The following is a 24,061-nucleotide window of genomic DNA, read 5'->3' on the forward strand; positions in this document are numbered from 1 at the left end:
TCAGCCTCTAGCTCTTTTGCCTCCTCTCGTGAAACTGGTAAATGTAAAAGGAGCGCATCGTTAGTGGATGTTCACGGTCAGGGACAAGTCGCTTCCTTGTCCTCTTCAGCAAAAACAACAACAGAGAAGAATGCAGCAGGTGACACAACGGGTTACTCCATGGAGCTCTTTACACATACCGTCCCTGGCTTAGAAAGTGAAGCAGTTAACAGTCCATGCCCATTACAAGTTGAATCTGACATGGAGTGCACTGATGCACAGCCACAGCCAGACTACTATGCTGGTCCTTTGACTCAGACCACAACATTGCCCTCGCAGGGTAATGATCAAGAATCAGACCCTGATGAGACTATGTTGCCCCATCACGAACGCTATACCACCGACCGACATGGTGACACAGACGAAGTTGCACACGAGCTACAAGAAGAGGTAATAGATGACCCAGTTCTTGACCCCGATTGGCAGCCATTGGGGGAACAGGGTGCAGACGGCAGCAGTTCTGAAGCGGAGGAGGAGGGGCCGCAGCAGGCATCAACATCGCAACAGGTTCCATCTGCCGGGCCCGTATCTTGCCCAAAACGCGTGGCAAAGCCAAAACCTGTTGGAGGACAGCGTGGCCATCCGGTTAAAGCTCAGTCTGCAATGTCTGAAAAGGTATCCGATGCTAGAAAGAGTGCAGTCTGGCATTTTTTTAAACAACATCCAATTGATCAGCGCAAAGTCATCTGTCAAAAATGTTCAACTACCTTAAGCAGAGGGCAGAATCTGAAAAGTCTCAATACAAGTTGCATGCATAGACATTTAACCACCATGCATTTGCAAGCTTGGACTAACTACCAAACGTCCCTTAAGGTTGTAGCACCCTCGGCCAATGAAGCTAGTCATCAACGCAACATCCCTTCTGGCAGTGTAGGGCCACCATTTTCCGCACCACCTGCAGTATCTGTGCAGGTTTCTTTGCCAGGCCAAAGCAGTCAGGGTCAGGGAATCACCAGTTTCGTAGTAGGAAACACTGCATCTAGGGCACCGGCGGCAACAATACCATCTCCCACCGTCTCTCAGTCTGCCATGTCCACCGGCACCCCCGCTAGTTCCACGATCTCCAGCTCTCCAGTCCAGCTCACCCTACATGAGACTATGGTTAGAAAAAGGAAGTACTTAGCCTCGCATCCGCGTACACAGGGTTTGAACGCCCACACAGCTAGACTAATCTCGTTAGAGATGATGCCCTACCGGTTAGTTGAAAGCGAAGCTTTCAAAGCCCTGATGGACTACGCTGTACCACGCTACGAGCTACCCAGTCGACACTTTTTTTCCAGAAAAGCCATCCCAGCCCTCCACCAGCATGTTAAAGAGCGCATCGTCCATGCACTCAGGCAATCTGTGAGCACAAAGGTGCACCTGACAACAGATGCATGGACCAGTAGGCATGGCCAGGGACGTTACGTGTCCATCACGGCACACTGGGTGAATGTTGTGGATGCAGGGTCCACAGGGGACAGCAAGTTTGGGACAGTTCTGCCTAGCCCACGGTCTAGGAAATAGTTGGCTGTAGCCGTTCGCACCCCCTCCTCCTCCTCCTCGTCCTCCTGCAGAAGCGAGAGCTCATCCACAGACCGCAGTCGCACAACCACTCCATCCGCAGCTGCCACTGTTGCATACCAGGTCTCCCATTATGGGGCAGCTACTGGCAAACGTCAGCAGGCTGTATTGGCTATGAAGTGTTTGGGCGACAACAGACACACCGCGGAAGTTCTGTCCGAGTTCTTGCAGAAAGAAACGCAGTCGTGGCTGGGCACTGTAGATCTTGAGGCAGGCAAGGTAGTGAGTGATAACGGAAGGAATTTCATGGCTGCCATCTCCCTTTCCCAACTGAAACACATTCCTTGCCTGGCTCACACCTTAAACCTGGTGGTGCAGTGCTTCCTGAAAAGTTATCCGGGGTTATCCGACCTGCTCCTCAAAGTGCGTGGACTTTGCTCACATATCCGCCGTTCGCCCGTACACTCCAGCCGTATGCAGACCTATCAGCGTTCTTTGAACCTTCCCCAGCATCGCCTAATCATAGACGTTGCAACAAGGTGGAACTCAACACTGCACATGCTTCAGAGACTGTGCGAACAGAGGCGGGCTGTTATGTTTTTGTGGGAGGATACACATACACGGGCAGGCAGTAGGATGGCAGACATGGAGTTGTCAGGTGTGCAGTGGTCGAAGATTCAAGGCATGTGTCAAGTCCTTCAGTGTTTTGAGGAATGCACACGGCTGGTTAGTGCAGACAACACCATAATAAGCATGAGCATCCCCCTAATGCGTCTGCTGATGCAAAGTTTGACGCACATAAAGGATTAGGCGTCTGCAGCTGAGGAAGAGGAAAGCCTTGATGACAGTCAGCCATTGTCTGGCCAGGGCAGTGTACAGGACGAGGTAGCGGGCGAAGAGGAGGAGGAGGACGAGGAGGATGATGGGGATGATTATATTTTTAATGAGGAAGCTTTTCCGGGGCCACTGGAAATTGTTGGCGCGGCAAGGCCTGGTTCTGGTTTTTGGAGGGACACAAGTGACGTGGATTTGCCTGAAACTGCCCCTCAACCAAGCACAACCGCAGATTTGAGAACTGGAACTTTGGCCCACATGGCGGATTATGCCTTACGTATCCTCAAAAGGGACACACGCATTACTAAAATGATGAACGATGACGATTACTGGTTGGCCTGCCTCCTTGATCCTCGCTATAAAGGCAAATTGCAAAATATAATGCCACATGACAACTTGGAAATAATATTAGCAACCAAACAATCAACTCTTGTTGACCATTTGCTTCTGGCATTCCCTGCACACAGCGCCCGTGATCGTTCTCACACGAGCTGCAGGGGCCAGCAGACCAGAGGTGTTAGAGGGGCAGAAATCAGAAGTGGCGTTGGCCAGAGGGGTTTTCTGACCAGGTTGTGGAGTGATTTTGCTATGACCGCAGACAGGACAGGTACTGCAGCATCAATTCAAAGTGACAGGAGACAACATTTGTCCAGTATGGTTACAAACTATTTTTCATCCCTTATCGACGTTCTCCCTCAACCGTCATTCCCATTTGATTACTGGGCATCCAAATTAGACACCTGGCCAGAATTGGCAGAATATGCATTGCAGGAGCTTGCTTGCCCGGCAGCTAGTGTCCTATCAGAAAGAGTATTCAGTGCTGCAGGTTCAATACTAACAGAAAAAAGGACTCGTCTGGCTACCCAAAATGTAGATGATCTAACCTTCATTAAAATGAACCACAACTGGATTTCGAAATCTTTTGCCCCACCTTGCCCGGCTGACACCTAGCTTTCCTATGAAAAGGTCTTGCCTGTGGACTATTCTGAATGACTTTTCCAATCTCGTAATTTTCTGCACCTGATTGTCCAGCATACGACATGTTTACACCTCACTAAATGGCCAAACTCCCCACACGGGGCCGTGGTATCGCGACTTGGCGCAAGCACCCGTGAGAGTGCTGTTTGTCTGAAGAGGTGGGTGTGCCCGCTTTTGGTCGACGGCACTGCCACTGGGTCCCTCATAGTACAATAAAGTGTCTCTGGCGGTGGTGGTGCGCACCCAACGTCAGACACACCATTGTAATATGAGGGGCCCTGGGCCTGTACCGCCGGCCACAAGACAGTCCCCCCCCCCAGCTCAAACAGTGCTCTACCACTTGCAAAATTATCTCTCACAGCTCCACCAATGTTTAGTCTATGCGCTGACATCCTTCAATGCCTGGCACTGACAATACCATTGTATTGACATTTTTGTTATGTTAGGCCTTCGAAGCCTGTCTGCGGTCCCTCCTTCCACTAGGCCTCCACTGACCATTGTACTGCTGCCCGTGTACCCCTGGAACCAATTTTAAATTGCCAACAGCCCTTTTTTTTTATGTTAGGCCTTCGAAGCCTGTCTGCGGTCCCTCCTTCCACTAGGCCTCCACTGACCATTGTACTGCTGCCCTTGTACCACTGGAACCAATTTTAAATTGCCAACAGCCCTATTTTTTTATGTTAGGCCTTCGAAGCCTGTCTGCGGTCCCTCCTTCCACTAGGCCTCCACTGACCATTGTACTGCTGCCCTTGTACCACTGGAACCAATTTTAAATTGCCAACAGCCCTATTTTTTTATGTTAGGCCTTCGAAGCCTGTCTGCGGTCCCTCCTTCCACTAGGCCTCCACTGATCATTGCACTGCTGCCCGTGTACCCCTGGAACCAATTTTAAATTGCCAACAGCCCTATTTTTTTATGTTAGGCCTTCGAAGCCTGTCTGCGGTCCCTCCTTCCACTAGGCCTCCACTGACCATTGTACTGCTGCCCTTGTACCACTGGAACCAATTTTAAATTGCCAACAGCCCTATTTTTTTATGTTAGGCCTTCGAAGCCTGTCTGCGGTCCCTCCTTCCACTAGGCCTCCACTGACCACACCACTGCTGCCCGTGTACCCCTGGAACCAATTTAAAATTGCCGACAGCCAGCCCAATTTTATTATGTTAGGCCTTCGAAGCCTGTCTGCGGTCCGTTCTTTCTACTACTACTACACTGACCAGGCCACTGCTGCCCGTGTTCCCCTGGAACCAATTTAAAATTGCCTACAGCCATCTGTTATTATGTTAGGCCTTCGATGCCTGTTTGCGGTCACTCCTTCCACTAGGCCTCCACTGACCACACCACTGCTGCCCGTGTACCCCTGGAACCAATTTAAAATTGCCTACAGCCAGCCCAATTTTTTTATTTTAGGCCTTCGATGCCTGTCTGCTGTCCGTTCTTTCTACTACTACTACACTGACCAGGCCACTGCTGCCCGTGTTCCCCTGGAACCAATTTAAAATTGCCTACAGCCATCTGTTATTATGTTAGGCCTTCGATGCCTGTTTGCGGTCACTCCTTCCACTAGGCCTCCACTGACCACACCACTGCTGCCCGTGTACCCCTGGAACCAATTTAAAATTGCCTACAGCCATCTGGTATTATGTTAGGCCTTCGATGCCTGTCTGCGGTCACTCCTTCCACTAGGCCTCCACTGACCACACCACTGCTGCCCGTGTACCCCTGGAACCAATTTAAAATTGCCTACAGCCATCTGTTATTATGTTAGACCTTCGATGCCTGTCTGCGGTCACTCCTTCCACTAGGCCTCCACTGACCACACCACTGCTGCCCGTGTACCCCTGGAACCAATTTAAAATTGCCTACAGCCATCTGTTATTATGTTAGGCCTTCGAAGCCTGTCTGCGGTCCTTCCTTCCAATAGTTCTCCACTGACCAGACCAATGCTGGCCGTGTACCCCTGGAACCCAGCTGAAAGTGCATGTAGCCTCCTTTTTTCCTTTTTTTATATTTAGAAAGCCCAGATGAACTACGCTGTGCAACGGTTCAAGCTACCCAGTCGACATTACTTTTGCGAGAAAAGCCATCCCAGCCCTCCAGCGGCATGAAAAAGTCTGCATTGTCATAGCACTCAGGCAATCAAACAGTAGAAAGGTGCACCTGACAAGAGACGCATGGACCAGTAGGCATGTCCACAAAAAGTTACGTGTCCATTACGGCGCACTGGGTTAATGTGTTGGATGCATGGTCCACAGGTGACAGCCTACAAAGTCTGTCTGCAGTCCCTAATTCCAATTTTCCTCCGCTGACCACACCACTGCTGCCCGTGTACCCCTGGAACCAATTTTACAGTGTCTACAGCCTAATTTTGTTATGTTAGGCCTACTACGCCTGTCTGCGGTCCCTCCTTCCAATACTCGTCCACTGACCACACCACTGCTGCCCGTGGACCCCTGGAACCTATTTTTAATTGCATAGAGCATCCTTTTTTTAATAGTAGGCGTACAAAGTCTGTCTGCGGTCCACTATTGAAATTGTCCTCCACTGCCCAGAGCACTACTGCTTGTGTACCCCTGTAACTTTTTTAAGCTGCAGTGAGCCACATTTTTGGTTTAAGTCCTACTACCTGTGTCTGTCTGCGCCACTCAATTCAGCTGTGTTCCTTTGAAAAAAGCTGAGCGTCAATAGTCTTGTTTTCAGCCTCTAGGAATTTTAAAACTGCATTGGGGGTACAACTTTGGTAGGGCCTACTAACGGTGTCTGCCTCCCCAAGGTGTGCCCCAGGTTTCCTCGCCATTGCTTCGATCTTAATGCTCTCGTTTAGTAGTTGTTGGAAACTACACTGCATTAGGCCTACAAATTGGGTATGGGGTGTAGAGAGATGGTGTGTTCCACTCCAAGGTGTTCCCCAGGTTTCCTCTCCATTGCTTCGATCTTCATGCTCTCGTTTAGTAGTTGTTGGAAACTACACTGCATTAGGCCTACAAATTGGGTATGGGGTGTAGAGAGATGGTGTGTTCCACTCCAAGGTGTTCCCCAGGTTTCCTCGCCAATGCTTCGATCTTCATGCTCTTGTTTAGTAGTTGTTGGAAACTACAGTGCATTAGGCCTACAAATTGGGTATGGGGTGTAGAGAGATGGTGTGTTCCACTCCAAGGTGTTCCCCAGGTTTCCTCTCCATTGCTTCGATCTTCATGCTCTCGTTTAGTAGTTGTTGGAAACTACACTGCATTAGGCCTACAAATTGGGTATGGGGGGTAGAGAGATGGTGTGTTCCACTCCAAGGTGTTCCCCAGGTTTCCTCGCCAATGCTTCGATCTTCATGCTCTCGTTTAGTAGTTGTTGGAAACTGCATTAGGCCTACAAATTGGGTATGGGGTGTAGAGAGATGGTGTGTTCCACTCCAAGGTGTTCTCCAGGTTGCCTTTCCTGAGCTTCGATCTTCCGGCTCTCGTTTAGTAGTTGTTGGAAACTACACTGCATTAGGCCTACAAATTGGGTATGGGGTGTAGAAAGATGGTGTGTTACACTCCAAGGTGTTCCCCAGGTTTCCTCTCCATTGCTTCGATCTTCATGCTCTCGTTTAGTAGTTGTTGGAAACTACACTGCATTAGGCCTACAAATTGGGTATGGGGTGTAAAGAGATGGTGTGTTCCACTCCAAGGTGTTCTCCAGGTTGCCTTTCCTGAGCTTCGATCTTCCGGCTCTCGTTTAGTAGTTGTTGGAAACTACACTGCATTAGGCCTACAAATTGGGTATGGGGTGTAGAGAGATGGTGTGTTACACTCCAAGGTGTTCCACAGGTTTCCTCTCCATTGCTTCGATCTTCATGCTCTCGTTTAGTAGTTGTTGGAAACTACGCTGCATTAGGCCTACAAATTGGGTATGGGGTGTAGAGAGATGGTGTGTTACACTCCAAGGTGTTCCCCAGGTTTCCTCTCCATTGCTTCGATCTTCATGCTCTCGTTTAGTAGTTGTTGGAAACTACGCTGCATTAGGCCTACAAATTGGGTATGGGGTGTAGAGAGATGGTGTGTTCCACTCCAAGGTGTTCTCCAAGATGCCTTTCCTGAGCTTCGATCTTCTGGCTCTCGTTTAGTAGTTGTTGGAAACTACGCTGCATTAGGCCTACAAATTGGGTATGGGGTGTAGAGAGATGGTGTGTTCCACTCCAAGGTGTTCCCCAGGTTTCCTCTCCATTGCTTCGATCTTCATGCTCTTGTTTAGTAGTTGTTGAAAACTACACTGCATTAGGCCTACAAATTGGGTATGGGGTGTAGAGAGATGGTGTGTTCCACTCCAAGGTGTTCCCCAGGTTTCCTGTCCATTGCTTCGATCTTCATGCTCTCGTTTAGTAGTTGTTGGAAACTACACTGCATTAGGCCTACAAATTGGGTTGGGGTGTAGAGAGATGGTGTGTTCCACTCCAAGGTGTTCCCCAGGTTTCGTCCACATTGCTTCGATCTTCCGACTCTCGTTTAGTAGTTGTTGAAAACTACACTGCATTAGGCCTACAAATTGGGTATGGGGTGTAGAGAGATGGTGTGTTACACTCCAAGGTGTTCTCCAGGTTGCCTTTCCTGAACTTCTATCTTCAGGCTCTCATTAAATTGTGGTTAAATGGAACAACTGCATTTGGCGTACTAGTTGGTTTGGGGCCTACTATCGGTGACTGCCACTCCTTGCTGTTCTCCTGGTTTCCTGTCCTGAAATTCCATTTTCAGGCTCTCGTTAAGTAGTTGTTAATGTTAGACTGCATTTGGCCTACTAGTTGGGTTGGGGCCTACTATCGGTGTATGCCACTCCTTGCTGTTCTCCTCCACTGAACAAAGCTGTGCCGCCTGTTTACTACGGTTGCCAATTTTGAACTGCATTTCGACTACTTACTGATTTGGGCCTACTCTCTGTGTCAGCCTCTCATTCCAGTTGTCCTCCACTGCAATGCCCCCTGGTTAGTCCTGTGTTACCAATTTTGAACTGCATTTAGCCAACTTTATTCTTTGGGCCTATATCTGTGTTTCCTCCTCATCCTGCCCATTGCCCAGCCAGTGATAGATGAGTCTGCTGGTACATTGACCCATAACGCAAAATTCCCCGTGCACGCTACACAGCAAGATTGTGACCCTGCTGAAAGTCAGGTTCCTCTTCCCGCATACCATACCACCTTACACGGGGACAAAGAGGAAGGTGCAGATGAAAGTGCAGGTTCCTTCATCAGGTGGGGGGAGGAATACTAGTTGGCGACGTCACTGGCACAGGGCCTCTCATAGTACGCAAAAGTGTTGCTGCCGGTGGGAGGCGCCCCCGCCGTGCAAACACACCGCTGTACTTTGAGGGGCCCTGTGCCAGTGCCAATGCCAACGAGTGGGCCCCCCCTGCTTGCTCAGGATCACAGCACTTGCAAAATTGAAATACTTACCTCTCCCTGCTCCACTGCCGTGACGTGGTCCAGATTTACTGGGCCCACTAATTACTTGAACCAGCCCTACCCCCCACAACTTTAGCCAAATGACCCCCAATTTCAAATGCCTTCCAATTATTATAAGCTAAATCACGATTGACAAGCTTCTGTAACAAGAATGGATGTTTTTGCCATTAAAATGGGCAGTGTAGGTGTTTTCCTGGCCTCCACTCACTGCCGACTATGCTCCCCCATTGACTTGCATTGGGTTTCGTGTTTCGGGCGATACCCGACTTTTTGCCATAATCGGCTGATTCCACTCGACTCGACTTCTAAGATAGTCGGGTTTCGCGAAACACGACTCGACTCTAAAAAGGTCAAGGTCGCTCAACCCTACTCTAAACTGTTTGCTACGTCCGCTGTGCTACGGACCTACACTTCAACATCTTGTGCCCATACCAGGAGACCACATGCTGAAAACCCAAAGGATTCATCACCGCAAGGAGACAGTGCAACGCCTTTCAGCGAGATTGAATTGGAGACATCTGGCTCCACCTATGGCGCTACCGAGGGATCTTCCAGCAACCTTCCTCCAGTGCACAGAGACTGATACGTTAACCCTTTGTTACCTGCTGTATTTATCTTATCCCCTTCTGCAAAGTCATTTCCTTTACCCCCCTGCTTATTCCATCACTGTTTTACATAAAGAACCTGTTAACCCTTGCTATGTCTCCTGTGTGTCACTACATCTTACGCACCTGCTAGCATCCTACACGTGCACGGATAAGACGTTCACTCATCACTAATGGCACCCTAAAGGGTCTGGGAAAAAGGGGTTCTTCCCATAATCCAGCCTAGGGTTTACAGATTTGGGATGGAGCAGAACACAGGTGTGTTTGTCTGGTGAACGTATTGAAACTGCTACAGCCTGAAATACTGAGATGGATGAGGCTGCTACATTTACCTTGTTTCATTATTCTTGAATGAAGGACTGTTTATGGTATTCATTTGTACTGCAGAAAGACTGTTTTCATTTTGGAACTGTTAAGTTTGTGCTGGAGAATAAACTTTATGCTGTTTTATATAAAAACCCTGTGACTCTACTTATCCGATAAGCTTCCAAAAGCTGAAACCCTGCAGCTTATGCAGAGCCTTGAAAATGTATTCATAACCCATGAACTTTTCCATATTCTTACATTTTACGCCCACAAATTTAAATGTATTTTACTGTGATTTTATGTGATATACCAACATAAAGTAGCAAGTATTTGTGAAGTGTAAAGGAAATTATAGTTTTCTACATATTTTAAAAATATAAATCTGACAATTGTAATGTGCATTTGTATTCAGCTCACCCTGTAATCTGATACACCTAAATAATATCCTGAGTGACCAATTTCCTCCAGAAGTCACATAATTAGTAAATTGACCCACCTGTCTGTAATTTATTTTCAGTGTAACTACAGCTGTTCTTTGAAGGTCTCTGAAGTTTGTTTGAGAAAATTAGGTATCAAACAGCATCATGAAAACCAAAGGAACACAACAGACAGGTCAAGGATAACATTGTTGAGAAGATTAAAGCAGGGTTAGGTTATTAAAGAATAGCTCAATCTCTCACTGTCTCACAGATTACTGTTCAATCCATAATCCAAAAATGGAAGGAGTAAATCTGTGAAAAGACCAAGACAAGATTATCCACCTAAATAGACATCTCAAGCAAAGAGAGTTCTAATTCATGTAATAGTGGCAAGAAGAAAGCCTTTTTTAAAAGCAAGCCATAAGAAGTCCTGTTTGCAATTTGTAGTAAGCCTTGTAGGGGTCACAGCTAGCATCTGAAAGAAGGTACTTTGGTAAGATGAGACCAAAGTAGAACATTTTGGGCTAAATGCAAAATATTATGTGTGGTAGAAAACTAATTCTGCACATCACGCTGAAAACACTATACTCACCGTCAAACATGGTGATGGCAGCATAAAGCTGTGGGGATGCTTTTCTTCTGTAGGAACAGGAAAGCTGATCAGAATTCAGGGGTAGATGGATGTAGCTAAATACAGGGCAATCCTGGAGGAAAAACTATTAGAGACTGAAAAGACTTGAGACTGGGGAGTAGATCCATCTTACAAGTAGAATAACAACCCTAAAAATACTGCCAGACAATGGAATGGTTTAGATCACAGCAGATTCATGTGTTTGAAAGGCCCAGTCAAAGTCCAGACCTAAATCCCATTGAGAATCTGTGGCAAGACTTACAAATTGTTGGAGAATAGGCAAACATTTCAGCCTCTATGTGCAAAGCTGCTAGAGACATACCCCTAAAGATTTGCAGCAGTAATTGCAATGAAAGGTAATTGTGTCGCCCAAGAGACCGGGGTACCCAGCACCGGACAAATGGGGTCTGTCTCTTGAGGGGGGTGTCACGGGTGGCTTGACCCGGTGCTGTGGCCTCAGGCAATGCACAGTGTAAAGGGTATCGTGAGGGAACAGACACTTACTTGATCAGCAGCAGGTTCTCCCAGCGGTGATGATCCCAATCCTGGATAGATGGCTATTGTCCAAATGAAAGACTGAGGCACTGAAACGTTTAACCAGTTTACTTTAACAAAAAAAGATTTACAACCAGTCCTGTCACCGGAGTCTGTATGGGAACTCTGAGTTACTTTGACCCTGCCGGGGTCTTCGCCTCTTATTGTACGCAATATCTGTGTGGCCCTGCTGCTGTATGTGAACTGGCTGCCGGCCCAATCTATCCCCTCCGGGTCCTGGTTCGACGGGCAACCCGAGTCCTTTTATCGGCTTACCCCCTCCAGGAGTACCGCTGAACTCTGTGTCTGTTGCTGCGTCCGACCCTAGTGAAGCTGATATCACCTCACGTTTTTCCGGTTGCTGTATTATATGTAATGAATACAGCCACGGATCCGGTATCCGTCTTTGCGCCTGTTCTGGGTAGTGATTAATGCTACCCGGTTCTCACAATGTCCTTTTTCTCTATCCCTCTTCTCCTCAGGCCGGTGATTTAGGCCTGGTAACAGTCACAGGGCTGTTAGAGATTCAACTGTATGACCTCTCACTTTCAGCTCCTTAGCCCAACTGCCATTTCTTCTCTCAGACCAGAATGGATCAAGGGGAGTCTCTGGAGCTCCCCCTTCTGGCCGGAGGTGGTAGTGCAGTCTTGCTATTTTAGTATTTGTACTTACTGTCAGTAACTATTTTTGTGGCAAATACCCCTAGGGGTGCCACATTATCCTACAAAATATTAACTCAGTGGGGGCAAATTGATACAAATGCACATCACAATTTTTAGATTTATATTGTTTTCCTTTACACTTAACAAATACTTGCTAATTTGTGTTGCTATAGCAGATAAAATCCAAATATAAACCATTTAACTTTGTGAAAAAATGTGGAAAAGTGAATACTTTTTCAAAGCACTATATAAATTCCTATATTTAGATCAATATCTCGGGAAATGCGCACATTGACATTTAATCCTATTGACATGCATGTTTTGGATTAGAAATATTTGTGTCCATTTTCAACCATAGGTTGGAAGGAATGTCTTCCCTTCTGTATAAATACATGTAAGATATGGGAACATAAGCTAGCCAAACATATTCAGATAGCTGTCGGACAAATAATTGTTCGACCATCATATATGTCTCTCGACTTTTTCCTGAATACCCAAATAACAGTATCAAAATTTTGCCACATCAGGCTGCATATGGTATGCCAAATCTTCCTTGTTTTTGAAGTTGTATCTTCACAATAGACAATTATAACTTTGGTTTCGCCTTTGTTATGGAAAATCATAGTCGAAAGCACAACCAGCTACACGTACAGTCAAACCGAAGTTTATGTTTTTCTGCACATTTCACTCTGAAATTCATGTAAAAACACCCACAAACTGCATTGTTATAAATGGGAGATATGTTCTGCTGTTCAAGCTGCTGATGCACTTTTTACTTCCCCTAAAGTGCAACTTTTATGTCACTTATGCAGTTTCTAATCTAATTCTGCCGTGAAACAGTGGTGGGTAACAACATGAGGTTTTGTGCCATTAAATAGGGCTAATTTGCATGAACACTAGTGGCAGTTTAAACTGCAGACCTGTGGCAGAAACCAAAAGGTTAACCTTGGATTTGTGCCACATATTGTCCGGAAAATACCAGAAAAGTCTTGTATGATAACATGATGTGAATGTGCCCGAAGGAATAATTTGCAAGTTAGCAGGTATACTTTTTCATGACTGTCAAGCTTTCCTAATAATCACACACCTGTCCGATCTCACTGAAGGAAGGCATTATGGTACTAGAGTCCAAACAGTTAAACAAATCCCATCAAAATACAGTCAGATGTCAGAAACTGTCATTTTAAGTAGACTTAAAGGGATTGACAAGTAAAAAAAAATCGGTGACAACTTTAAAATAATAGACCCGTAATCACCAACTATAACCCCCATGGATTCAGAGAACACTGCTCCGATGTTCGGGGTTGGGACAGGAAGAGATGAAATCATATTCTTCACCTGAGCACTGAGGTCTGTGATCGGTCTAGTCAAGGCAACGGCACATAATCAGAGACACATCAAATTAGCGTTATTCCAGACAATTAGAATAGACCTTAGTGGTCAGTTGAACAAAGAATGGGATGTCATCACTTATGGTCCAAACGTATAGCACTATAGCGGCCGGCACTGGATCCACAGTAACAGCAGGTGAGTATGGCTCAGTTTTAGGCTTGGACTGGCCCACTGGAGAACAGGAGAATCCTCCGGTGGGCCCCTCCTGTTTCATATTGGCCGCCACCCTCTTATATGAGCAGTACTTGGCACAATATACATGAATCACTATGTACAGACAAAGGCAGCAGTTTATTCATTTAACAATCTTCCCAGCTCATTGTTATATACATTTGTGATTGAGGATAATGTCACATTTGCCTGTAGCTGAATCATGGGGCCCTGGAGTTGATTACTTTTGGGCCCTTGGCACCACAGTCTGACACTACTCAGTTTAACCTTTTAAAAGCATCTCTTTGGTTAGCTAGTTATTTGTTACCGTGCCAGCCAAATTATTTAACTGTATTGTATGATTTTGCTTTTCAATTTATGGTGTTAGAAGTCACATAATCATATTTTAAATTATGGAAGAATAAAACTATATTGTGTTTTACAGCTTGTGGAAACAAAGTAGATCCTGTCTATGAAGCCCTCCGATTCGGAACCTCTTTGGCACAGAAAAACAAGAAGAGCAGCTCTGGAAGTGGGTCCGACTCGCCCAATAGGAGCTCTGTAATAGTTTGTCTTCATTAACGTTACTATTTTTTGCACACTATTTTGCCTCCAATCTTTTAATGAATTGATTAGCATTTTAGATAACACATTTAGGAAATCAGTTTTCTATGCTGTTTTGTAGTTCATCTTTACCATTTGGGGTACATTCTAGATTTGCTAATTATACTGATGTTAGGATTCTTATTCTTAGTGTCATTTGTCTTGCCCTATGAGGATTTATGTTTCAAACAGCCAGTGTTAAAGGGCTTGTCTACTATTGGACAACTCATGCTAAACTGCTTAGTGCCTCAGATAAAATAGAAAAACATACTCGCCTCCCGGATTGGGGCCATTCCTGCCATGTTGGCGCTGTGTCTCCCATAACAATGGCATGTGACTGCTGCAGATCAGCGGTGGCTGATCAACTGCAGCCTGCACTGTTCAGCGAGAGTGAATGTCTTCTCTGGCAGCATACTGAAAGTGCTCAACCAATCAGCGGCCACTGATAGGCAGCAATGACATGTGACCTAACAAAGTCACATGTCCACCGGTAGAGACAGCACCGACAGTGCTTGGGGGGTAAGTATGTTTTATTTATCTGGGGCAATTTTACCAGGTTTTTTATATGTAATCTAAGAGCAGCAGGATGCAGAGGCTGAGGGCCTGATTCCAGTGTTGTGTCACTTACTGGGCAGAATGTTGCTCATTCAATAAAATAACTGTTTTATCAATAGGAGATTATCACGAGAGGACTAGTTATCTTGTGCCTCCTGCTCTGTGTAACCATTGCCCCACCACTGATTAGAAGCTTTATGCCAATGTACTACACGCAGACCAGCAAGTGTTACATCAATAGAATCAGTCTCAGCCTCTACATACTTCTGCTCTCAGATTGCATAGCAAAAATGCGTCAATTTTTCTATGTAATCTGAGAGCAGCATGGCACAGATGCTGAGACTCTGATTCCAGTGACGTGTCACTTGCTCTTCTGCATGGTGTCATTTTGATACAATCATTGCTTTCTCTGCTGCAGATCTAGCAGTGCTCAAAATGCTGAGCCTTGTATAACCCCACCAACACTGTGCAATGGCATGGAGTTGCTAATTAGTAACATAGTAACATAGTAACATAGTTAGTAAGGCCGAAAAAAGACATTTGTCCATCCAGTTCAGCCTATATTCCATCATAATAAATCCCCAGATCTACGTCCTTCTACAGAACCTAATTAGTGGTGCGGCAATGGTTACACAGAACATGAGGACTGCATGGCACAAGACAACTAGTCCTCTGGTGATAATAGTCTACTGATAAAACAGTTGTTATACTGAAACAGCTACACACAGCCCAGTAAGTAACACATCACTGGAATGACGTTCTCAGCCCCTACATCATGCCACTCAGATTACATAGCAAAAACCTACTGACAGATTCCCTTTAAGAAGACGTTGTCCACTAGAGAACAAATCATTTAAGGAAAACTCATCTCAATGGAGCTAAGCGGGTATTCTAGTCATGTAACAAAAGATTAAGTCTTACAATTGTTGCTTTGTGGATTTGTATATCCTGAATAAAATGCTAATTTAGTTTAAAGCATATTTGTATTCACTTACAATTCACACTCCTTTCTGTACCACTTTATATGTATGTCCATATAAGTAAAAGTTACTCACCTACAGATCCATCCTTCAGTCCTGGGGTGAGACCCCTGCCTATCTGTCTAAGGCTGGGTTCACATAGCGCTTGCCATTACATTCAGTAGCTCCATGGTCTATAATGATGCAGATGGAGTCACATTATGCTCTGTGGTGCATCATTTTTGGCTGTGTATGCTTAGTTGAGGCAGGCAGCAACACGTAATTAACAACGCCTTTCTGCCCAACTCCAATTAGCGTGCACCATTATAGAAAATGACCCTGTCAGCTCATTCACCTGTACACCATTTAATACCTAAACTCCGACGGAGCCACTGAATGCAGCAACAAACCCCATGTAAACCCAGACTAAGCCATCATTGAAAAGATTGAAAAGATTGTGCCTTGTGGTATGTAAATTTTCTGTATATCAACAAGAAAAATGCATAGTAATGAAATAATAACATTATACCAAGTGAATAAAGTTTCCATCTTTCATATACGCAGAAGGTATGGCAGGACTTGGTTCCATTATATCACGTATTCATTTCCGAGAGTGATATTTAACGAGTTGTCCCACAAAGACAACAGTATTTTAACATAGGTGCAGCTACCAGATGGTGGCATTTTTTCTTTATCTATAGAGATATTTTTATTCCTGGTGGAGGGAAGCCCAGGTAATATAAGAATGACCACGGATAAGCTGACTGCAGCTCTATAGCATGTCAGTGTAGACATATTTATATACAGGTGCACAGAGGATGAGACACATTATCATATACAGATCTGGCAAAAATTAAGAGACCACGGCAAAATGTTCAGTTTGTCTGATTTTTCTCTTCATAGGTATATTTTTGAATAAAATGTAAATTGTTCTTTTATTCTATAAGCTACTGACAACATCTCTGAATTTCCAAGCAATACATTTTGGATTTATTTTCTGAAAATGCGAAATGGTCAAAATAACAAAAATATGCAGTGCTTGCAGACCTCAAATATTGTAAAAAAAAAGTTCATAGTCATTTAGAAACAACAATACTAATGTTTTAACTCAGGAAGAGTTCAGGAATCAATATTTTGTGGAATAACCATGATTTTTAATCACAGCTTTCATGCGTCCTGGCATGCTTTCCACCAGTCTTTCACACTGCTTTTGGGTGACCTTATGCCACTCCTGGTACAAAAATGTAAGCAACTTCTTTGTTTGATGGCTTGTGACTATCCATCTTCCTCTTGATTACATTCCAGAGGTTTTGAATGGGGTTCAGGTCTGGAGATTGGGCTGGCCATGACAGGGATTTGATGTGCTGGTCCTTCATCCACCCCTTGATTGACCTAGCTGTGTGGCATGGCGCATTGTCCTGCGGGAAAAAAAAAACAATCCTTAGAGTTGGGGAACATTGCCTGAGCAGAAGGAATCAACTGTTTTTCCAGGATAACCTTGTATGCAGCTTGATTCATACATTCGTCGCAAGGATTAACCTGCCCAATTCCAGCCTTGCTGAAGCATCCCCAGATTATCACCGATCCTCCACCAAATTTCACAGTGGGTGCAAGACACTGTGGCTTGTACATCTCTCTCGGTCTCCGTCTAACCATTAGACAACCAGGTGTTGGGCAAAGTTGAAAATTAGACTCATCAGAGGAGATTACCTTACTCCAGTCCTCTATGGTCCAATCCTTATGGTCTCTAGCAAATTTCAACCTGGCTCTCCTTTGCTTCTCATTTATGAAAGGCTTTTTTCTACCTTTAAATGACTTGAGTCCTGCCTGTAGGAGCTTGTTACAAACTGTTCTTGCCGTGCACTTCACCCCAGCTGCCATTTGCCATTACTTTTGTAGGTCACTTGATGTCATGCTGCGGTTGCTGAGTGACATTCGAATAAGATCACAGTCATCCCGGTCAGTGGAGAGCCGTTTTCACCCTCTGCTGGTCTAGCTTTGTTATCCCCAATGTCTGCTGCTTGACCTTGTTGTAATTGACTGCTGTCTTAAAAATTTTAAGGATGGAGGCAACATGACGTTCACTGTGTCCTTCTGCTGGTAAAGCCAGAATTGAGGCCTTCTTTTCCTCACTCAAAACTTTTCTTTTCAACTCCTTTAGCATGGTTAAAAGTAATTTTTTCATTCCTATTACTTTTGGGATATTACTAGCACCTGTTTTGCCATCCAGCTTGTCCTATTTCAAGAGGATTGTGAACACCACAGCAGTGTTTTTTATACTTTCCTTCGTTAAATAAGATTTGGTTCATATGGCCACCTAATCAGAAGCACATTAAGTAAAATGAGGTGTACTCTGGTTGGAATTCAACTGACACTGGAATGGAATGGCTATAAGACATGTAGAGAAGCTGATTTTTATAAAACTGTACAGTGGTTTGTTAATTTTTGCCAGAGCTGTATATTACAACCCCTGGCAAAAATTATGGAATCACCGGCCTTGGAGGATGTTCATTCAGTTGTTTAATTTTGTAGAAAAAAAGCAGATCACAGACATGGCACAAAACTAAAGTCATTTCAAATGGCAACTTTTTGGCTTTGAGAAACACAAAAAGAAATCAAGAACAAAAATTGTGGTAGTCAGTAATGGTTGCTTTTTTTAACCAAGCATAGGGAAAAAATTGTGGAATCACTCAATTCTGAGGAAAAAATTATGGAATCATGAAAATCTAACAAGCAAAGAAACACTCCAAACATAACTAGCATTTTGTTGCACCACCTCTGGCTTTTATAACAGCTTGCAGTCTCTGAGGCATGGCCTTAATGAGTGTCAAACAGTACTCTTCATCAATCTGGCTCCAACTTTCTCTAATCGCTGTTTCCAGATCAGCTTTGCAGGTTGGAGCCCTGTCATGGATCATTTTCTTCAACTTCCACCAAAGATTTTCAATTGGATAGAGCTCAGGACTATTTGCAGGCCATGACATTGACCTTATGTGTCTTTTTTCAAGGAATGTTTTCACAGTTTTTGATCTATAGCGAAGTATATCGTGGCACAGCTGTGTTGGTGCACAAGATAGGTTCCCCAAACCAGTAAGTATATAATAAATAATTTGGCACTCAACTTGTAAGCGGTAGTAGCTTGAAAAGGTATATTTATTGCAGTCCAAAATATAAACGTTTCGGTCCAAAAGAGACCTTCTTCAGTAAACTGCATTTAAACATTACACAGAACAGAACAATATAAGAGAACATAATCGTATAAAAAAAACGTATAAATAAAAGGTTCAAAATGCAAACAATAACTATGGTAAGGTGAATCTCATATCAACGTGGTGCATGGTGGTGGAAGTGAGGGTAGAGAAAAAACGGAAGGGAGAGAAGGAATATATTACACTAGCTATTGAACCCGTTCTACGCCCGGGTGCCGAGCATTTATATTGGTATATGGTCTCCATCCTGGTATGTGCTGCTCCATCCTGCGTCCCCATCCTGTCATGTTCTGCTCCATCCTGCGTCCCCATCCTGTCATGTGCTACTCCATCCTGCGCCCCATTCTGTCATGTGCTGCTCCATCCTGCATCCCCATCCTGTCACGTGCTGCTCCCATCCTGCGCCCCCGTTCTGTCATGTGCTGCTCCCATCCTGCGCCCCCGTTCTGTCATGTGCTGCTCCCATCCTGCGCCTCCATTCTGTCATTTGCTGCTCCCATCCTGTCATGTGCTGCTCCCATCCTGCGCCCCCGTTCTGTCATGTGCTGCTCCCATCCTGCGCCCCCGTTCTGTCATGTGCTGCTCCCATCCTGCGCCCCCGTTCTGTCATGTGCTGCTCCCATCCTGCGCCCCCGCTCTGTCATGTGCTGCTCCCATCCTGCGCCCCCGTTCTGTCATTTGCTGCTCCCATCCTGTCATGTGCTGCTCCCATCCTGCGCCCCCGTTCTGTCATGTGCTGCTGCCATCCTGCACCCCCGTTCTGTCATGTGCTGCTCCCATCCTGCGCCCCCGTTCTGTCATGTGCTGCTCCCATCCTGTCATGTGCTTCTCCCATCCTGCGCCCCCGTTCTGTCATGTGCTGCTCCCATCCTGCGGCACCGTCCTTTAATTTGCTGCTCCCATCCATATGCCCCATACGCTGCTCCATAAGATGCTCCATAGTATATGCCCCGTATCAGGTGGCGTAAGTAACAAATAGCTGTGGCATGAAGTGCCACAGCCTCATGCCACAGCAATTTGTTACTTGCGCCACCTGATTCCTTTCCTCTGCCATTTTCTTGGTCCTCCTGCTGGCGGAATCGGCGCCTGCGCAGTCTGCGCTTTCCGGCGCCACTTTCTTGAAGACACACCTGCAGTGTGTCTTCAAGAAAATGGCGCCGGCAGTGTGTCTTCAAGAAAATGGCGCCGGAAAGTGCGGACTGCGCATGCGCCGATTCCGGCAGCAGGACCAAGAAAATCGCGGAGGAAAGGAATCAGGTGGCGTAAATAACAAATTGCTGTGGCATGAAGTGTCACAGCTTCATGCCACAGCAATTTGTTACTTACGCCATTCCTTTCCGCCCATTTTCTTTGTCCTCCTGCTGCCGGAATGGGCGCCTGCGCAGTCCGCGCTTTCCGGCGCCATTTTCTTGAAGACACACCTGCAGTGGAGCCGGAGTGTCTTCAAGAAAATGGCACCGGAAAGCGCGGACTGCGCAGGCGCCGATTCTGGCAGCAGGAATCGGCGCCTGCGCAGTCCGCGCTTTCCGGCGCCATTTTGTTGAAGACACACCTGCAGTGGAGCCGGAGTGTGTCTTCAAGAAAATTGCACCGGAAAGCGCGGACTGCGCAGGCGCCGATTCCTGCTGCCGGAATCGGCGACTGCGCAGTCCGCGCTTTCCAGCGCCATTTTCTTGAAGACACACCTGCAGTGGAGCCGGAGTGTGTCTTCAAGAAAATGGCGCCGGAAAGCGTGTACTGCGCAGGCGCCGATTCCGTCAGCAGGAATCGGAGCCTGTGCAGTCCGCGCTTTCCGGCGCCATTTTCTTGAAGACACACTCCGGCTCCTCTGCCTGTGACTGGTCAGAGGGCGGCGCCGGCGCGCATTAAGCGCATCATTGTGCCCTCTGAACTGTCACAGCAGACTAGCCGGGAGACGGAGCCGCACGCAGCGCTGGAACGGGGAAAGGTGAATATACTTACCCTCCTGGCGGTCCCTGACTCTTCGGTGGAGATCGCGGTATGCATTCAGTGCTTACGCATACCGCGATCTCCTGGGAGCGTTACTCTGTGGGGACCAGACTGCGCCGGCGCTTGCACCTGCGCAGTCTATAAAGGCTTCGGACAGAGTGACGCTCCCAGCGTTATATTATAGATACCCAACTGCTCTTGTGGTACAGAAAAGTAGGCAACAATATAGGTCCATGTATATGGAGGCTAAATAAGAAAAGACCTGTAGGATGTTAGCGCACAGGTAGATGGGTGTGCCTGCAATATACATAAGTATAAGGAGTTGAAGACACAAAAGCGCACAGAGAGGTCAAAAAATACTCTGTTGTAAAAAAGTCACAGTAAATAAGCAAGTGCTAGTCAAAAAATGAAAAAATACAGGGTATTTAGTTAATACATTTTTTTGCAAAAAAAAAGTATGTTAAGCTGCTCCACCAATCGCCAAGGTATACCCATAATAGAGCAGTCCTATCTAATGTATATAATCCCTATCTGATGTATTTAAAAGCCTGATCATCTGTATAGTACCTGTATGAGCAAGGTTCAGAGAGAAAATATCCATGCAGAACATGCAGGATGGAACAGCTACAATGGAAATGACCCACAGAGGAGTGGTGGACTCCCCAGTCTTGTAGAAACAAGAGAACAATTATAAAACCAAACACACATGGACTACTTGTACAGTGAACAAGTCTGTAGAAACCTGTTCACACCACCAAAGAACTTGAAGACACAAAAGCGCACAAAGAGGTCAAAAAATACTCTGTTGTAAAAAAAAAGTCACAGTAAATAAGCAAGTGCTAGTCAAAAAATGAAAAAATACAGAGTATTTAGTTAATACGTTTTATTGCAAAAAAAAGTATGTTAAACTGCTCCACCAATCGCCAAGGTATACCTGGATCGCCCCCAGACACAGGGCCATGCGTTTTGGTATCGGGCCTCTCTGGTTCGGTTCTGAGGCTGTCACGGTGGCTAGACCCGGTCCGCGACCCTGCTAAGGGTCGTCCAATGAAAGTAGAAAAGCAGTCTGTCAGGGGTTCGTGACGCCACCTGTGGTGTTCGGTCAGGGTGACCGACGCTGCTATGGGGTCCACTGGGGTGATGGAATGGCAGCTGGATGGTATACCTTCCCACAGGTGAAGTATGTCCCCAGGGCTTCCCCGTAAGGTGGATGGTGATGGTGAGAGGTACAGTCAATAATGAGGACACAAGGTTGCAGTCTCTTTACCTCTTTACTGAAGGCTTCAGGATCCTCAATCCAGAGTATGTTTAACAGGGCTCTCAGAGACCACCCGGTCCGATGGGCACATCCAGAGTTTCCTTCGCAGATGGAAATCGTTGCCTACCACTAGCGCCTGTGTGTTGTAGTCCTACCCTGCTGAGCATTCGGAATAGTCCTCACAACTGCTGTTCTCGTTCGTTCGTTCTCTACAGCTCTCTTCCATTCTTCGGTTCCAGATGTTACTAGTTTCTAACGTCCCCCAGGTATGTTATGGCTAGGACGCCATCTGTATGACGGGAAGACTTGGAGGTCTTCCGGGACCCTAGAGACGCCCCTCTCCCAATCTTGCCCCCTATGTCTTCGTAGGTGTAGTAAGGTAGACAGCCAACCTATGATTAACTGTCCAGCAGAGTTTGAAGTAAGGCCTGAAGTCAGTTACTCCTACGGTGTTCCGGCCACCGACTATGCGCCTCAGTAAGATGTTGCCTCTCTCTCTCTCGGCACGACTCTTACTGGCTCTCCTTTGTGCTTGATCTCGTTTACACGGTTCCACAATATCCTTCCCTTCGTGTCTCGTTCTTAGGATACCGCCGCAGGGTGTGCAGGCGCGGTTCCGTTACGTTCTGTTCTGTTCGCTAGGCACCTGCCAGGTTCCCACGCCTGACAGGGACCCCCCTGTGCCTTCTCCCTGCAACACCCCCTGCCACGGGATGTTGCCTGAATCCAACCCAGTCAGCTTCTGACTAACTTCCTCCCCAGCCCCTAGTTTTACCAGTGTGAGGAGTGGCCCAATAAGTAAAGCCTTTTTCTCCCCCTAGTGGCCGGAGTGTGAAGTGTAATGTGTTCTGGTGATACCTGGTCAGGAGAACTCCTTAGTGCCATCAGACGTACCGCTACTCCCCTTAGCAGCAGAGTGCCATACTGCAACGACCAGGTCTCTGGGGCACTGCACTCCCCCCCGGTTAAATCCAGTACTCCTGGACTGGGAAGAAGAACAACAATATAATACAGCAAAAGACATACAAATTTTTGAAATGCTTAGAACAAGTAAATAGAAAAGGTGCTTCCCTTTATGGGAGGTAAGGACACTTAAACGTTACAAACAAGAAAACAGGATTAAATACTTTTAAATAACATTTTTGACTATAAATAAGGGTACCGTCACACAGTGGCATTTTGATCGCTACGATGGCACGATCCGTGACGCTCCAGCATCGTAACAATATCGCTCCAGCGTCGTAGACTGCTGTCACACTTTGCAATGTACAACGCTGGAGCGATAATTTCATGACGTATGTGCGATGTAGAAGCCATTGGTTACTATGCGCACATCGTATACAATATCGTGCACACCTTTGTTACACCATGCGATCATGCCGCCACAGCGGGACACTAGACGACGAAAGAAAGTTTCAAACGATCTGCTACGACGTACGATTCTCAGCGGGGTCCCTGATCGCAGGAGCGTGTCAGACACTGCGAGATCGCTGGAACGTCACGGATATATCGCTGGAACGTCACGAATCGTGCCGTCGTAGCGATCAAAATGCCACTGTGTGACGGTACCCTTAGTTAACTTTTCCTTTAAGGGCGTATACGCTGAACCCACTAAAGACCTACCATAAAATACTAAATAACTCAACTTCTCTTTCCGTTCTAACTTTCCCAATGCAGGACCGCCTAGCTCCTTGGCTGGGCCTACTGTCATTGTACCGACCATCTTTCTACAGTTCTCAAGAGGACTCTCCTCTCTCTAACCCCTACGGGTTCACTTCAAGCTTTCCTGTCCTCAATCTTTATTAACATTATCAAACTTTCTAAATTTTAACATTATTAACGTTCAACTTTTATTAAAGCCATCATGTAAACATTCCCTTTAAGAGGGACCCAAGTCTCTACTGCAGATTCTCTCTCTGTCTGCCAGTCCACCGAAAGCAAGACCTTCTGCATCATATCTTGAAGCATCATCTTCGCAAAGTCTTCTCTCGCTTGTAAAACCAGTAGGGAGCACCTTTAGGAAGGAGCAAACTATATACAAAAACAGTT

General features: G+C 46.1%; 1 protein-coding gene across 1 annotated transcript in view; it reads left to right on the forward strand.

The window, feature by feature from the left end:
- STAC (SH3 and cysteine rich domain) overlaps positions 1–24,061 on the forward strand; it is a 550,486-nt gene that overhangs the window by 306,175 nt on the left and 220,250 nt on the right. Inside the window, exon 5 of the mRNA XM_069730312.1 lies at positions 13,924–14,039. Coding sequence (XP_069586413.1) covers positions 13,924–14,039 — 116 coding nt within the window. The remainder of the gene's footprint in view (positions 1–13,923; positions 14,040–24,061) is intronic.

This window comes from Ranitomeya imitator, chromosome 6, assembly GCF_032444005.1.
Source record: "Ranitomeya imitator isolate aRanImi1 chromosome 6, aRanImi1.pri, whole genome shotgun sequence".
In the NCBI taxonomy this organism is placed as follows: Eukaryota; Metazoa; Chordata; class Amphibia; order Anura; family Dendrobatidae; genus Ranitomeya; species Ranitomeya imitator.